Below are 16,512 nucleotides of genomic sequence, written 5' to 3'. Positions count from 1 at the left end.
AAAAAAAAAAAAAAAAAAAAACGCTTTGAAGGATTGGGACACTGCAAAAGCAAACAAATAAATAAAAAATTGGAAATTCTCACTGTAGTCTAAAATGGCAAATTTTAGTAAAACAAGCTGCTGTCATCAAGGTATAGGTGTAGCATTTATTTCAATATGTTAAGAATTTATAAATATATATTTAATTATATAATTCTGATGCTCCTTTGGACTGGGATTTTAAACTTTCCTTGGGGAAGCAACTGATGAGAGAACACTTCAACACTCAAGTGAGAATTCTGCGGAGTTCTAAGGAGTAGTGGCTTGGGCCTCCTTCATTCCCTGCTCACTCGCTAATTTCTTCCACGAGGTGTCGGAGGGTGGGTACTTCACTGCTCCCCCACCCCGACCAGTGGTGCTGGCCTGTTTGCCAGGTGCTGGTTTGATTCTGGGCAGAGCCGTAGTCAGTGGTCTTGGTGCTCCCTGGCTGCGGCCTCCCTGTGTGTGGCCTGGCTGTGGTGGTCCTGGGGTAGGCCTGAGAGCCGGAGAGTGGCCGTGGGTTTTCTGGATGAGGAATCTCAGGGCTGTGAGACCAAGTTTCACTCTCCTTGGGTTTCAGTGGGAGATGGGGAGAGGGTCACACGGGTGGTGTGGGGGCCATTCTCTTGTTTTCGACAGATTTGTTCAAGCAGGGAAAGAAAAACCTTCTGTACTGAGACAAGGGGTCTACCGGGTGCAGTTTGATTCTGTGCCACAACTGGTAGAATCAAGGAAGACAAAAGCCCCTTGTGAGCCACAGCTGCGGAACACCAGGCAAGTCTCTTGAAGAAGCGTGGAAAAGAAGCATGTCTTTGCCAAACTAGATCCCACTCCTCTCCCTGAGAGCTCATCACAATGGCTGGGTGAGAACTTGGGAGGCTGAAGCAAGCCTCTCTCCCACAATACAGACTCGAGAAAAGCAAACCGAAAGCCTCTTTAAATCCGAGCTTCTAGATGTGGCACTTGGGCGGCTGATGGCCCTGATGGAACACCTGTCACAGAGCTCTGCCCCAGCCAAAGGGAAAGATGTGGTCTCCCTGGGATGAAGGACTTTGTGCTGCCCCTCAGCTGTTGGGCTTCCCCCGTCGTGTCTATTCCCAAAGTCTGTTTCCAGGGAACTCGTATGTGGAGTTCATGGAAAGAAGCCATCCTCTTCCACCAGCTCCTCCAGGGGGACTCCTGAGCTGTCCTGCATAAAATAGAAACCATGAAATAGAAATAGGTCACCTGGCTTCACTCAGCCTTTATGTGACCTTCCTTATCCCAATCCTTAAGTCACCGGGAGACCCTATATAATTTCTCACTTGTCTTCAAAGGTGCTTTTGAATTGTCGATACATGCTTTTAGTTTTTATAATTTTTTTACATAACGCTTTTACTTTTTTTTTTCCAATTGCATCTAAGTATCATTGTTGGGGATAGTATTTAATACACTGCAACATTATATTATGATGTCTAGAACATATGAGGAGCTAACTCTTAATTCCACGGCACAGCTTAGCATTTTCTAAATGCAGTCATACACTATTATCTGGGAGCTGTTCACTCACCAGAGGCCTTTGAAATGTCACAGTACTCTTTCGGGGCAGATGCTTGTATGTCATTCAGTGACGAGAAGAACAGTGGCTATTACCTGTGGCTTTCCACAAACGCAAGTTGATTCGACAATGGCCATGCTGGGATCTCATCATGAAGGGCTGGCATGTGGAATAAGGCTCCCGGAGGTCTCCCCGTGGTCTGGGCCCAGGAGGGGTGCTGCTCTCTACTGTCAGGGCCAGGACTGGACTGAGCCTAGCTTCCCACAGCAGAAAACTTCCTTACATGCTGCGATTCTTCTGCTCTGCTCTGTCCTCTAGGGCATCTTGGCCACAAAAGCCTGGCCTGGCATCACCACCATCCATACAGTACATAAGCTGAGGGCGTGGGAAACCTGAGCCAAACTCTGGAGTACCTGTAGCCCTAGGTCTGAGGGTTGGGACCTCAGCCTTGCTGAGGGAGGACTGACTGAGCACTCCCAGGGCTGGGTGTGGGTTGCAGGCAAAGAGCAAGACCAGACCTGGGGGTGATACGGTGAGCTGAGCCTAGATCGGGCTTAGGCTGTGGAGTGGAAGACTAGACACAGCTGATCTGAGCTGAAGCCGTGGCTGTGGCCATTGTGGGTGGAGTGTGCACCAAGATCTTTACGGAAACCTGAGATGGACCTCTAGGGTCAGGCAGGACAAGTGTGAACCCAGCTTCAGAACCTGTAGGCTGACCCACCCCTGGTAAATTAAGGAACCTCCCAAGCCTCAGTTTCCACACCTATTACAAGGAAGAAATGAGTACAACCTTGAGGGGAGCCCAGGAAAGATGTAGTAGATGGAAAAGGTCTATCTGGTACCTGGTATCACACAGGTGCTAGAGTAGATGGTGGGTCACGGTAGGCTTCTCCCGAGTTATGGCCCTGATCTGACCTCTGCGGACAGACAGGGAGAGGAGATGAGCAGCCAGAAGAGCCCTGCCTTAGTTATGTTCTCATTTCTGGACAAATTTCTTGACACCCACAAGTTAAAGGGGGACAGGTTTAGTTCAGGCTCATGGCAGCCTCTCTTTCTTGTTTCCCTTTCTATTCTCTCCAGGCTATGAGACTGGTTGGTGCCACCCACACCCGATGTGGGGATTCCCTCTTTAGCAATGCCATCACCCCCAACTACTCCAAGCCAATCAGCGGACTAATTCAGTTACCACACCCACCATCCAGTATCACACACCCATGAGCCAGCCACTTCCCCAAAACCTCACCTACGAGTGCATAAAGCTGTGGGGGACATCTAGATACAAACCACGACCTTCCACCCCTGGACCCCTAAAACTCATGCACATCCTTTTATGCAAAAGGCATTTAGTCCACCTGCAAGAGTTGCCAAAGTCCTAAGTTTCAGCATTGTTGAAAAGTTCAAGTCCACAGGGGGTGAAGGGAGGGCAGGGACAAAGGGAAAAGATGAGAACCAAGACCTGTCATGTAGAGGTACAAGATCCCAATGATGAATGTAACTGTACTGTATACCTAAAATATACCAATAAACTCAATGAGGGGGAAAAAAAAGAGGAAAAGTTCAAGTCCACAGGGGGTGAAGGGAGGGCAGGGACAAAGGGAAAAGATGAGAACCAAGACCTGTCATGTAGAGGTACAAGATCCCAATGATGAATGTAACTGTACTGTATACCTAAAATATACCAATAAACTCAATGAGGGGGAAAAAAAAGAGGAAAAGTTCAAGTCCAAAACCTCCTTTGAGATTTATAAGGCAAATTCTCGGCGGCAAGCCCCTGTACAAATGTGAAGAAAATTAAAGCACTTCCAATATACTATGGCACAAAATAAACATTACCATTCCAAAAGGTAGAAATAGGGGAATAGAAAGGAACAGATCAAAGCAAGATCAAAATCCAGCAGGGTGAACGTTGAATGTTGTACTTCCATGTCCAGCACCTGTGACAGATGAAAAACCACTCTCATTCTGTGCCCTGGCTGGCTTTCTCTGCCTCTGGTTTCCCAACTTTGGCCTCACAGTCAGACTCTTTTTAAATGCCTCCCCGCAAAACCCATACCCTTACGTCTTCCCCAGCTCAGAATACTGTTCACAGCTATCTTCAAACTATTTACCATAATCTCTGCCACTGTCCCAATATATATATAAAAACCCCACCCCACAGACAGCCAATACCTGGCTCACAGATAGAACTCTTTTTTTTTTTTTAATTGAGTTTACTGGTACAGTTTAGGTATACAGTACAGTTACATTCGTTGTTGGGATCTGTACCTTTACATGACAGGTCTTGGTTCTCATTTTTTCCTCTTGTCCTTGCCCTCTCTTCACCCCCTCCTCCCCTCCCCATCAGACAGAACTCTTTCTAAATCCCCAGTGGATGCTGGGCACTCTGACTCCAGATGCATAACTGAGACCCAATCACTCCCCACCCAAAACACCTCGCAACAGACAAAACTTCTGAAAACCTTGATCATCCTGCTTACAAAAAACAAAAGCAACCCTCCCCCCAAACCCACTAAATTTTCCATTGAACTCCACCATCCCTGGCCAGACTTATTACTCCTGGCCCTCCTCTATATACAAACCCCGTCAACCCACAGGCCTGAGTCCTTTTGAATTGATGCACACCATCAGTTCCCTCTGAACCCCATTCCCCCTGCTGATTCCTTAGGAGATTACTCCTCATCATTTTCGGCTACTCAAGCCCTCCTGTTGGTACATGCTCAGTCTCTTCTTTCCTAGCCTTCACACTCACTATTCTCCTCCCCTTTCATCCCTGGCTGACAAGTACTGCTCGAAAGCCTAAGTTCAGGCTAGCTGTGCCCTTCACTGGGTGGCCACCATTTACCTAACAGAGCCTCATGGCTTCTCTCTTGGGGGTGCTTTATTCACTCCTTGCAGCTTTTCTCAGATGACCCCTTTTCTTGTCCTCAACCTCCTGGGCTCTCTGCTGCACTTTTGGCTTCACACTCACAGCTTCACACACTGCCCTCTCAGGAGCACACTGCTTGCCTTCCAGGCCTTCTTCTGAAATCTTAGTGGAAACCTTCCTGACTGTACAGCTCTTGCATTCTGCATGTGCCTAAAACTAACACCATGTAGATGATGCCAGGGTCTGCTGCCAGCTGGGGCAGTAGCCGGGCTTCCTTCTCTTTTGGCTGTAGGGATTGGGTGACTGGATTGCTGATCACAATGAAGCTAATCTGGGAGAACAAATTTCCTAGGCTGCTGCCATTCTGATACATGTTTCCGTGATGTTTTCTTCTCAAAGTGAAGTCTTTCACCTTTGCAGTTTTGAGGCTGCAAAGGTTGAAGTATTGCTTGTTCTTGTGACACCCTCAGGCCATCTCTTCTATTGTCCAGTTCCAAATTACTTGGCTCTTTAATGCCAATCATTTCAGCAACCAAGTTCTCCATTTCATCTTTGCAGCCTGCAACATTCCAGCTTCCTTTCTGGACAAACTCAAAACACTTTAAATCATTCTGGTGGGTTCTTGGCTCTTGATTCTCAACATAGATCTGGCAAAAAGTCCCTAACAGCAGCCACCTCAACACTAGGCTGCCTTGAAATTTCTTCTACCAGATTAATTCATGTGATGCTCTTAATCTCAGTCTCAGGCAAAGTCTCTGGACAAGGCCAAAATGCAGACAAACTTTCTATGAAAGCATAACACACATGCTCTGGAGTCCAATGCAGTCTTCGTTCCTAACCAAAATCTCCTAAGCCTGGTTGTTATCAGCTGCATTTCTATCAGCATTCTGGTCTCCTGAGTTCTGATGGGAATTTCCCATCAGTTTCAGCTTCCAGCATTCTAGGGCTGCTTCTTCAGCCAGCACCTCTAAACTTTCCAATTCTGCCTGCAAGCCAGTTCCAAAGGGCTCTGAACCACACGGTCGGGTACAGTCACAGCAGCAACCCCAGTCCTGATACCAAAATCTGTCTTAGTTAATTTCTCCTTGCTGGGATAAAATACCTGACACCCACAAGTTAAAGGAAAAAACGGTGTATTTCAGCTCAGTTTGCAGACGTTTCAGTCAATAGTCAGCTGGCTCCAAGGCAGGGTGGCATGGCAGAGGAGAAACAGGCCATGGCATGGCAGAGAGAGAGAGAGAGCAGAAGCCTTCCTTTCTTTTTTCTCTTTGTATTCCATCCAGGCTACAAGCATATCAGTTGGTACCACCACACTCAGTGTGAGGCTTCCCTCTTCAGTAATCCCATCATCCACAACCGTGCTAATCCAGTCAGTGGACTAATCCAGCCACCACTTATCCGTGACACAGTATCACACATCCATGATCCAGTCATCTCCCTAAAGCCCCATTTAAGAGCGTGTGAGGCTTTGGGGAGACATCTAGATATAAGCCATAAGAAGCCCAGACATAGGAAGGCGCATGAAGGGAAGACTCTGTTCTTATCAGGCCAGAGGGAAAGCACGGACTTACTGTCAGGTTTGCCTTTATGCTATCATGGCACCTTATAGGAAGTGGCCTATGTGAATTTGGAATAAATGAACAAGAAAAGTGATTGGTATTTATCTGCACAGCCAGTCAGCTGGCAACATCTTTCCATGCAGCCAGCAGAGGGCAGAGTTGACCCACACACTCCCTAGGACACAAGAGGGGCTCCCTCTTGGGAGTTTCATGTGTCCCATGGGAATGGTCAACCCCAGTAATTGTTATGTTACCTCATGGGTCCAACTAAATTTCCCAAAGCCACATATACCTGTGCCACACTCCCATTCCACAGAATTTTCTCCTTTTATTGGGGGATATGAATAATGCACATAAATGTGGTGCTTGCAGCTGGAGCTTGCTCTCTTTATGCCCACTTTACAGGTTTGAGAACTATCCCATTGTCCAGAGGAGCCCAGGTGAACCTGGAGTGGCATTTGGTGTGTGTGCGCATTCTCTGCCTTCCCCTGACCCACCTTGGGATGCTAACAGCTGGTGTTCTCTATGGCACAGAGGGGAGGATGGCTACCTAACTCTCTTGGGATAAAGGGAAGTGGTGATTGGCACCAGACTCTGTTGGTCTGGGAACAGTTATTTGGGGTCTAAAGAGCTGGAAGAGAGCTGGAAGGTTAGGGATTAATCCTTGTTTGGGTCTCTTGAGGTTCCTTCTGCTTGAGGACAGCCCATACCCCTGCCTGTCATCTCCTGGAGCTCGTAATCTCCGCCTGCGGACTGACAAGTTACTTCGAGCATAGTGGACCTGAGGCTGGTTGGGGGACCCATGGCACATGCAATAAGGCTGCTGTGCATTCTGTTCATCCCAGGAAGGACATCAAGGGTATGGAATGGCTTCTGTTGGGCTCTTGCTTCTCACTGGAGTAGTGGCCAGCAGTGGTGTCCCTGTGAGTCTGTCTGTCATTCGCCTTCCCTGCCTCCCTGGTTTGTATTTATCCACAATGCTCTTCTAAAGTAACACTGTGTGCTGGCCCTTGGGGAAGGCCCTCTTGACCCTATGTTGTGTTGTCCTGTCTTCCACAGGTCTCTTGGACTGGGGTTCCTCTTCTCCCCCTGCACCCTTGTTGCTTTAAGAGCCAGGATGGATCTCAGAAAAGAAGTTTCTACAGATTCCCTGTTTATCCAGCTGTGTCTGCAAGGCCATGAGCAGATGGAACTGGGGCATCAGGTACAGTCCCAGGAATGGTGCCATTGGGCTGTCCAGACAAGGCTTTATGGTAGGAGCAGATGTGGCTAGGGACCACCCTGCAGTGATCAGGTGCCACAGTCACTCTGCAACAGGCCCCACAATATTTTTTCATTAAGTTTATTGGTTCTTTTTAGGTATACAGTACAGTTACATTCATCATTGGGATCTTGTACCTTTACATGATGTATCTTGGTTCTTATTTTTTCCCCATACCCCTGCCCTCCCTTCATCCCCCCACCCTTCCCTATTTACAAAGACTTTGTTTCCATTTTTTCCTTTTCTCCTATTTTCTTTTCCCTTCTTTCCCTTCTCCTACCCTTCCCACTTCCCCTACTCCTTTAGTGAGTCCTTTTCTTCCTATTTCACATTATCAATTATACAATGTGAACCTTATTTACACTTTAGTTTTTTGCACCAGAGAAACTATTTGGTACGCATGTGTGTGAACACATGTGTGTCCTATTTATTTCACTTAAGAGTATAGGCCCCACACTTTCTGAAAATCCCTGCAGGCCCAGCCCCTGGGGCCCCTGGTTATGGCTGTGGGCAGAGTGTGGTCCTGGATCCAGTGCACCTACTTAGAACTTGAACAGGGCTTGCTGCTGACAAATACTCCTGTGTGGCTTGGAGTTACAGTAGCCCTCCTGGAGTAAAAGGCTGAGCTAGGTTTGCAGGGGCTGAATTCCTGGCTCAGGTTGTGTATGAAACACAAATTCATTTTTTTTAATAGTTAGTATTTGTATTTATATTTTCAACTTTTGCATAAATGATTCTAAGAGGGTTCCTCAGAGAGATGGGGACCTCAATTCACCCCATGGGGCAGGTTATATGTTTGCTGAGTTCCATCACAGAAAATGAAATTTTAAGGTGAATCAGTGAGAAGCATAAAGAAGTTTACTAGGCAGAATTGTAAAAGTAAAAGTACACCCTTAGAAAGAGCAGAGCAAGGACGCTCAAGAGAGGTACTTTGTGGTGTACGCTCTTGGGGGTATCTTCAAGATGAGCGACCTAGGATGTGGATTCCTACGGTCTGCCAGGTGGTGAGGTTAGAATGCAAATCATTTACAGGTGTCTAAAGTTGAGATCTGTTCCCCATTAATATTGCTGCTTCCTTGAGTGAGGGGAAGCTCATTGTGCTGGAGGAAGGAAATTTATAGGAGAAAAGCCTGGGTCCACCACCCAGTTGACAGGCTTATTATGTTTTTATGGAACCTAGGAATTGTTTTTGAGTGAATTTCCTGGAAAAGAAAAAGGCATGAGCAAACCTTGTCTTCTTTCTGCCTACCTGTATTATTTTTTTCCTATTCTATCTCAAGCTGCATCCACTCAGCAGGTCCTCTTATCGTCTTAGACAGGAAAGCATTAACAAAAAACACCAAAAAACAGGAGGAGCTGGTTTGGGAAGACCCTGCGCTTAGAAATCATGCAGATGCAGATGTGGACTCCTACTGGGCTCACAAGCCAGGGAAACCTTGCTGTCAACATGCAGGAAGCGAGGCCTGCCGCTCTGTAAATGTGGGACATTTTCCAGCATGGATCAGGTTTTCCCACACCAGTCTTCTGCAAATGGTGGCATATTTATCATCTTTTCATCCCAGTGAGGTAGATCCTATTGGTGTTTGCACTTTATAGATGGGAATCTGAGACTCCACCAGGCCTAGGGACATGTCCAAGGCACGTACTCAGGCTGCGCCCCTGTCTTCTCCAAGCCTTGCCCCTAAGCACTGCTGTCCTCTGTCCTTATTTGGGTCACATTCTGCTGCCCCTTTTTCCTGTGTGCTCTCCAGGCTGGCACTAGGTTGGTACTTGGGAAATGCTGCTAAGAGTTGAAAGGGAATGAATGAATGGTCAGTGTGATCAGGAAGGTTGGGTGGCACAAGATTGGGACATATTTTGGAAGGGTGTTGGGGGACTGCTCAAGCCTACTTGAAATCTAATGTCTGTGCCTGCTTAACTGTTTAATGCAATTCTTTTGAATTTTGACTGTAGCAAAAAGAGATGAGCATTCTGTAGATGGTTTCCTTTAAATTAAGTCCTTGAGATATAACCCTGGAGGTCTGGTCAGAGCAGCTGGGGTGATGCTAACCACTCTGTTCATCAGTGGCAACGGGCTCAGGAGGGTGTCTGCAGTGAAGGACCCTTCCAGACCAGGAGTCAGACTGCCCCACCCCAGGGATTAACCTGGGAAGCTTGCAGTCAGTTGGCATTTCTTTCTTCTCACAATGTAGACAGAAGAGAGCTTTCCTAGATTCCCCAGGCTGTGGTGCAGATGTGGTCCATCCTGCCTTCTCTCTTGGGAAGCAGGTTGAAGCGCAAACCCAGCCTGGTAGCTCCTAATCCCTTCCTGGCCCTGCCTCCTCCCTCCCCTTTTCTTCCCTCCTTTCCTCTCCCCTCCCCACCCTCCTTTCCCCTGTCCTCTCCTCTCCTTTCCTTTCTTCTTTTCCCCCCTCTTCCCGTCCCTTTCCTTCCCTTCCTCCTACCCATCTCTTTTCCTCTCCCCCTTCGCCTTCCTGTTTCTCCCCCTCCCCTCCTCCTCCTTTTCCTTCTCCTCCTCTTCTTCCCACCATGATACCCATGAATGTCCAACCTCTCTGATACTAGAATGTTGAAAAGGGTGTCTTTTCCCTATAGATTTGACTTTGTCCCTTTGTTACAAATCAGTTGGACATATTTGTGTGGGTCTGTTTCTAGGCGTCTATTTTTATCTCACTGATATGTGTGTCCATCCTGCAGCCCATATCCTGTAGTCTTTTTTATTTTTCTTCTCCAACTCCCTGAGGTACAAAACTACTTTTAGTAAAATTAGTCCCCTATTCAAAGTATGAGGAACTATGTATGTCACAGCAGGTAGTACCCTTCCTTTATTTAGTATATAGTCATCTGTCTTTATGCAGGTGGTTTGGGGATTAATGAGAGTTTCTTTTTTGTCTAAACATACAAAATTATTGGTCCCTTTGAGTGTTTTTTAAAGAGTGAAAATGTTTAGTTTCAGTGAAGTCCAACTTACAAATGATTTCTTTCCTGAATTATGACTTAGGGTTCATCTAAAAAGTCATTACAAAATTCAAGGGCATCTAGACTTTCTCTTGTTATCTTCTGGGACAGTGGCGGCGAACCTATGGCCTGTGTGTTGCAGTGGGTTGCTCGTATAATTGAAAGCTCTAAAAAGTCAGCCATCTAGGAAGTAAAGGGCTAAAGGTGTAGGGAAAGTGGGAAGGGTGGGGGAAAGGTAATAAGGGAGAGGAAAAAAATATGAGAAACTGAAAAAATGGAAATAAAGTGTTTGTAGATGGGGAGGGGAGGAGGGGGTGAAGGGAGGGCAGGGACAAGGGGAAAAAATGAGAATCAAGACCTATTATGTAAAGCTATAGAATCCCAATGATGAATGTAACTGTATTGTATACCTAGATTGTACCAATAAACTCAATTTTAAAAAATCAAAAAAAAAAGTTAGCCATCACTGTTCTAGGAGTTTTACAGCTTTTAATTTTACACTTAGTTCTATTATTTATTTTCAGTTACTTTTTGGGAAAGGTGTAAAGTCTGTATCTAAATAGTTCTGCATGTGGATATCCATTGTTCAAGCTCCATTTGTTAAAAAGGCTAAAGGTTGTCCATTTTTCTGTCTTTGCTCCTTTGTTGAAGATAAGTTGACTATACTTGAGGGCCTATGTATTCTAGACTCTTGGCTTTCATCTATATGATCTACTTCTCTACGTTTTCACCAGTACTACACTGTATTGATTACTGTCTGTTCGGAAAGTAAATTTATTTAAACAGATATATAAACATAAGAATTCATCATATTAATGAGGTACTGTGAGATGTTTTGATACCTGTCAACATCTCAGGTGAAGCATATCTGTCTTCTCAAATGCTCACCACTTCAATAGCAGAAACTTGACTTTTATTGAAGCGTGTGGTACTCAGTCGCTGTCCATGGTCACCCTACTGTTCAAGAGCATGCCAGAAATGTTTCCATTTGTACCCACTGATCAAACTTTACCCATTTGGCCTCCCTCTTATATCTTCTGATTTTGCTAACCATTGTTCTACTCTCAAGTTTTTCAAGATCAGCTCTTTTAGATTCTTCATCTGAGTGAGATATTATGTGCTGCTTACCTTTCTGTTCCTGGCTTATTTCAGTTAATATTTTGTCACAAGAGTCAGGGTTACATTCTTTTTTATGACTAAGTATTATTCCATGATATCTATCTATCTATCTATCTATGCTGTATGCTTTTTATTCATCCATCAGTTGATGGACATTTAGGTTGCTTCCATTTATTGGCTATTGTGAATAGTGTTGCAATAAACATGGTAGCTCAGATGTCTCTTGGATATACTAATTTCATTTCTTTTAGCTATGTACTCAGGAGTGGGATTGCTGGATTACATAGTAGTTCCATTTTGAATTTTTTTGAGGAGCCTCCATACTGTTTTCCATAAAGACTATAGTAATTTGCCCTTCTGTGGGTAATGTACAAGTTTCCTTTTTTTTCTCCTCATCCTCCCCAGCAGTTATCTTTTTTCTCTGATAATAGCTGTTCTTACTGAGATGAGGTGATGTTTCACTTTGGTTTTGATTTGCATTTCTTTGGTGATTAGTGGGTTCCAGTAGCTGAGCTCTCACTCTCTAAAAAGTCTCCATACTCCATAAGGACTTCAAGATTTTCCAAACCACTTAGAAGGAAGCATGGGGATTTTTTTCTTGCCTCATTTTCCCATGGTTTCCATCTCTGCAGTTAGAGATTCCTTCTCAGGTGGCTTGAATAGGAGATCTCACCAATTAGGGTTTCAGACAACATTTGGTCACTTAAAATATGCCACTGTGGATTACCAACATCACCGATGGCCCAAACCAGAAACGACTGCTCTGCTATAACCTCTCAGACCCTCTCCTATCTCTGCACAGCAGAATCTCCCAGGACAGAGGAATATGGAACATGCAGTATGCTTACTTGTCACTCTGCTCATCTGCCACCCAATTCAGATGCAGGCTCCAGAGGCAGGTGCTGGGAGGCCTAGTTCGGAACCAAGTACCAGAACAGACTGTACTCCAGCTCAAATTGCCCACACTGAACTTGAGCCCTAGCCTCCGCACTGAGTAGAACCAAACCAGGAACTAAATGGACCAGCATCTGTGCCTGGTAAAGGCTTTCATGTTTCATCTTACACGGAGGGAAATTTCCCTTCTTATAGACTGGAGTTTTCTTCAGTAGGTTCTGTGCTCCCTTCAAGGGTCCTAAGTGCTCCTCCAACCTGAGTGCTCTGCAGGGAATGTGCTGTGTAAACAGGATGTCTTCCACCTGGCCCTGCCTAGAGCAAAGGCCCTTGGGATATGGGCCTCTCAAGAACAGAGAGGAAGGTTAGCAGCTCACACCCCTATAAATGGTGCTGTCTACCTCTTCACTCTGAGCTGGAGGCAGAGATCCAAACAACCTGAGGTTCTGAGTGTGGGTGAGCTTAACCTCCATTCTTGGGTGTAAGAGCTGAATCAGGCAGTGAGACTCGGCTTCAGAACCACAGGCGAAAGGGACAGGCTGGGAAGGGGGGGTCTCTTCACCACTACTGACTTAGCAGAGGCACATGAGGAACCCTGGTCATCTCTGTTCATCCTTACATCTACGATTTCTTAGAACCCAGAAAGAGGGTGACTGAGAATGTTGAGAGACAGATGGAGTAAGTGAGTGGCAATGTCCCTTCTCCTAAAAGCCTGAGAAGGACAGGTCGGGATTATCTCTGGAGCACAGTTGACCCAGCTGAAGTCAGAGAGGAACAGTGAGTTCTCCGGGGTCATATTGGGAGGCACTAACAGAAAGCAACTCCATGAGAACCCAGGCCTCTGACTTCCAGAGCTTTTTACTTTGCTCCTTATCTACCCAAAGCACCACACCTTGCAAACCAGAGGGAGGGCGACAGGACTGTGTTAGATGCCTGACGATGCTAGAAATTTCTGTGTGTGAATAGTTTGGGTCTTCCCAGTGCTCCTGTCTGAACCTGCCTGGCCCACAGGCTCTGCTATGTTCTGAAGTCCTGACAAAGCACAAGGTGGGGGGAGATATATGAAAATGCCTCAGATGGGCCAGTGGCCTTTCTTTTCTACAGGAGAAGCAGCTGGAGTGGGAGCCATGTTGCTGTGCTCTTTGGCTCTAACCCTCATCTTGATGACAGTTTCTGGCATCATGTGCAACAGGACAGAGTATTGTTTTGGAAGCCCTGGTATCCCAGGGACTCCTGGATCTCATGGTCTTCCTGGTAGAGATGGCAGAGATGGCATGAAAGGAGACCCTGGACCACCAGGTATGGTGGGGCAAACAACAGGTTCAGCTGAGGGACAGAAGACCCATTTTCAGGAGCTCCATCGCTCCAGGGGTTTAGGCTGGGTCCAAGAGTCCAGCTGACCTGGAGGTGATGGGTATCTCCTTGGGCTTTTAGTCCGGGGCATCCTGGAGAGTCTATCTTCAGAGTGAGCAAGGAGAGTAGGTGAGTCAGCTCAATGGAGGTCCACAAATCCATGTCCCCTTCTCTCTGCAGGCCCCATGGGCCCCCCTGGAGGAATGCCAGGTTTTCCTGGGTGTAATGGAATGAGTGGAACTCCTGGTGTTCCTGGAGAACGTGGAGACAAGGGGGATCCTGGTGAGAGGGGACCTCCAGGTGAGTAGAGGTGAGGGATGAAGCTGGGCAGGGGAGACATGAGCAGAGTACCATGCAATCAGCCACATGAGGGATTGGAAAAATGGTAGAGGGACCCAAGGAAGGAAGAGAACATGTGGTTGAGGAGAGAAATGAGAAGAGTTGGAGTGATGTGGTCACTGTTCGGCGGCTGACTGGTGTAGGAAGTGTTTCATAAATCACGATGTTGATGGAGAAACACAGGTGTCACAGGGTGGAAGAGGGACAGGACTGGAAAGCAGGGGAGGCCCTTCCTAGGCTGGAAGCTCTGGGAGCCATTCTGAAAAGTACCCAGGTTTGTGAATTAGGGATTTTGGCAGAGTGTGTGATTGGGAGTCCCACATGCAGAGGGAGCCCCACAGCTTTCAATAGTCTCAAGGTCTATCAGAAGAGAGTAGAGATCATCAGATTTGGTGGAGGGTGGGAGAGAGGGCCCTTTCCAGATGCCAGAATAATACACTAATGTTCTCAGGCAGAGCCATGCCAAGAACAGAGCAGGAAAGGAGAATAGAAAGGGACTGAACAGTGCAAGCCTATTTTGGAAGATAGGGAAATGTGGAAACACCACACTTCATAGGCCCTTGTAACTTGGGTCCTGGGCAATGTGCCTAGACACTTGATGCGCAGAGTTCCAGGCTTGCAGCTGGCACTATTTGGCAAAAAAATTTATTGGCATGGCCTTCATCTAGGGTGGGTGTCTCTCCACAGGGCTTCCAGCATCTCTGGATGAGCAAATCCAAACCATTCTCCACGACCTTTCACATAAAATCCTGCAGTCAACAGGAGGTAAGGGGATCCCTTGGGGTCTCATGGTTCAGATCTCTCACACATTCCTCCATCCTTGGTACCAGCCTCTAGAACCTATACACCTCATAAATGAGTATAAACATGCAGGTCTTGGGAAGGAAAGATACTTCCTTTTCGAATGTTTCTGAATGGTCCCAAAGTGACAAATGGACATGGACTTTCTCGCAATCATTTTTTCTGCTTAAATTGCTTTCTGTTGAATACCAGGACACTGTACCTTTTCTGCAGATAAGTAACTATTAAATGGTTGGATGGATGGATTGATGGATGAATGAAAGCTGAGAGGAATTTAAAAAGCTGGGATTGGAAGAAGTATGGAAGACACACAGAGAAAGAGGCAGAAATGAAGAGAATGGCGAGAACTTGGTGGCAGGAAGAGGAGGGAACATGATAGGTATAGACAGAGGTTGGTGGCCTGACCACTCTTTTGCTTTTAGTCCTCAGCTTGCAGGGGTCCATGCTGGCAGTGGGAGACAAGGTCTTCGCCACTAATGGGCAGTCAGTCGACTTTAATGCCATTAAAGAGACTTGTGCCAGAGCAGGTGGTGACATTGCTGCTCCAAGGAGTCCGGAGGAGAATGCAGCCGTTGCCAGCATTGTGAAGAAGTATAATATTTACACCTATCTGGGCCTGATGGAGGGCAATACTGCTGGGGACTTCCGCTACCTAGATGGGGCCCCTGTGAACTACACCAACTGGTACCCAGGGGAGCCTAGGGGTCGGGGCAAAGAGAAGTGTGTAGAAATGTACTCAGATGGGACATGGAATGATAGGAACTGTATGCAATACCGACTGGCCATATGTGAGTTTTGAGCAGGCCCTGAGGTCAAAGGATAGGTCAGATCCTGCCTTATCTTTCATCCTCCATCCTGAGTGCCCACTTGGTTTATGACATGCTGAAACTCTTTTCCAACCAGATTGATTTGTAGCTCTTAAAGCCAGATGTGTCCTTAGTTTCTTCATTCCCTAGATGGCCCTGACTTCTCCTTCATAATCATCAATCCATCTTGACATTTCCTTTGAGCCCCTTGGTAGTATACAAGGTGGTCACTCCCCATTCTTGACCTTCAGTGTGAGATGGAAACTTCTTTCATCCTCATGCTGTCCAGTTCTTTCATTTAAAAATAGCAATAATGAGATCCCAGAACAGAAGGACCCTCTCAAATTGCGTACAGAGTATCTTTCTCTGCCCAGTCCCATCAAGATTTAGCAGTCCTCATTAAACATAATGGTAAAGTAGGAAGACTTCTGGCAAATTCCAAATGAGATGTCCAACACATATGGGACATCTGGGGATGACCTAGTTTCCATGAAGTTAAGGAATCAGGTGGTGCCCAGAACAGCGATGAAGGAACCCAACTCTAATAATTGCCAGGTATGATCCACTCCTTTGGGTTTCAGGGAGACCTGGTCCCAGTTTAGGCCTGTAGGGAAGATCCCCTTCTATCCCAGACCTAATCCAAGTAACTTCCTGCTGATGGACACATTCCTGCCCCACTTCAGACCTCAGTGAGGCATTCACACCACCAACCATAGGCTGTCTTGGGGTGGGTACCTTGTGACCTTTGGGAATCTTTGTTTTCTCTGAGCCTTTTTCTGTATTTTTGAAATGGAGATCAGATACTTGTTGCTGTAGAAATATTAACATTATTCTGACTACCAAAATTACTACCACCACTACTATTGCTACAAAGAGCCTGTTCCTTAAGCACATGCTGTATGCTGAGCACCTTGACAAGCGCTTTGAATATTTCTTAATAAACATCATTTAATCTTTACACAGTGCCATGGATGAGTATTGTTTTCTCCATTTTTTACAGGAAG

General features: G+C 46.3%; 1 protein-coding gene across 2 annotated transcripts; it reads left to right on the top strand.

Moving 5' to 3' along the window:
* Positions 1–56: 56 nt before the first annotated feature.
* On the top strand, positions 57–16,447 carry Sftpa2 (surfactant protein A2). 2 transcript variants are annotated; one of them, XM_019208232.1, is made up of 8 exons: positions 57–881; positions 6,386–6,420; positions 6,663–6,839; positions 7,040–7,184; positions 13,314–13,508; positions 13,743–13,862; positions 14,589–14,666; positions 15,125–16,447. In XM_019208232.1, the coding sequence occupies exons 5-8, from the start codon at positions 13,337–13,339 to the stop codon at positions 15,499–15,501; spliced, it is 747 nt and encodes a 248-aa protein (XP_019063777.1). In that variant the 5' UTR covers positions 57–881; positions 6,386–6,420; positions 6,663–6,839; positions 7,040–7,184; positions 13,314–13,336; the 3' UTR covers positions 15,502–16,447. The 2 variants fall into 2 exon arrangements, with proteins under 2 accessions (XP_019063777.1, XP_019063776.1); XM_019208231.1 differs by having other exon boundaries at positions 6,386–6,441.
* Positions 16,448–16,512: the final 65 nt, after the last annotated feature.

The sequence above is a fragment of the Fukomys damarensis genome, unplaced genomic scaffold (assembly GCF_012274545.1).
Source record: "Fukomys damarensis isolate Sample0158 unplaced genomic scaffold, DMR_v1.0_HiC HiC_scaffold_1, whole genome shotgun sequence".
Lineage (NCBI taxonomy): Eukaryota > Metazoa > Chordata > Mammalia > Rodentia > Bathyergidae > Fukomys > Fukomys damarensis.
Note: the sequence above shows the minus strand (reverse complement) of the source record. Positions and strands in the feature narration are given on the sequence as shown.

Excerpts from the sequence above, each read along its gene's own strand:
- Sftpa2 (XM_019208232.1), top strand. The coding sequence starts at position 13,337 with ATGTTGCTGTGCTCTTTGGCTCTAACCCTCATCTTGATGACAGTTTCT. Across the intron at positions 13,509-13,742 it reads AGGAGACCCTGGACCACCAG|GCCCCATGGGCCCCCCTGGA; the intron begins GTATGGTGGGGC and ends TTCTCTCTGCAG. Across the intron at positions 13,863-14,588 it reads TGGTGAGAGGGGACCTCCAG|GGCTTCCAGCATCTCTGGAT; the intron begins GTGAGTAGAGGT and ends GTCTCTCCACAG.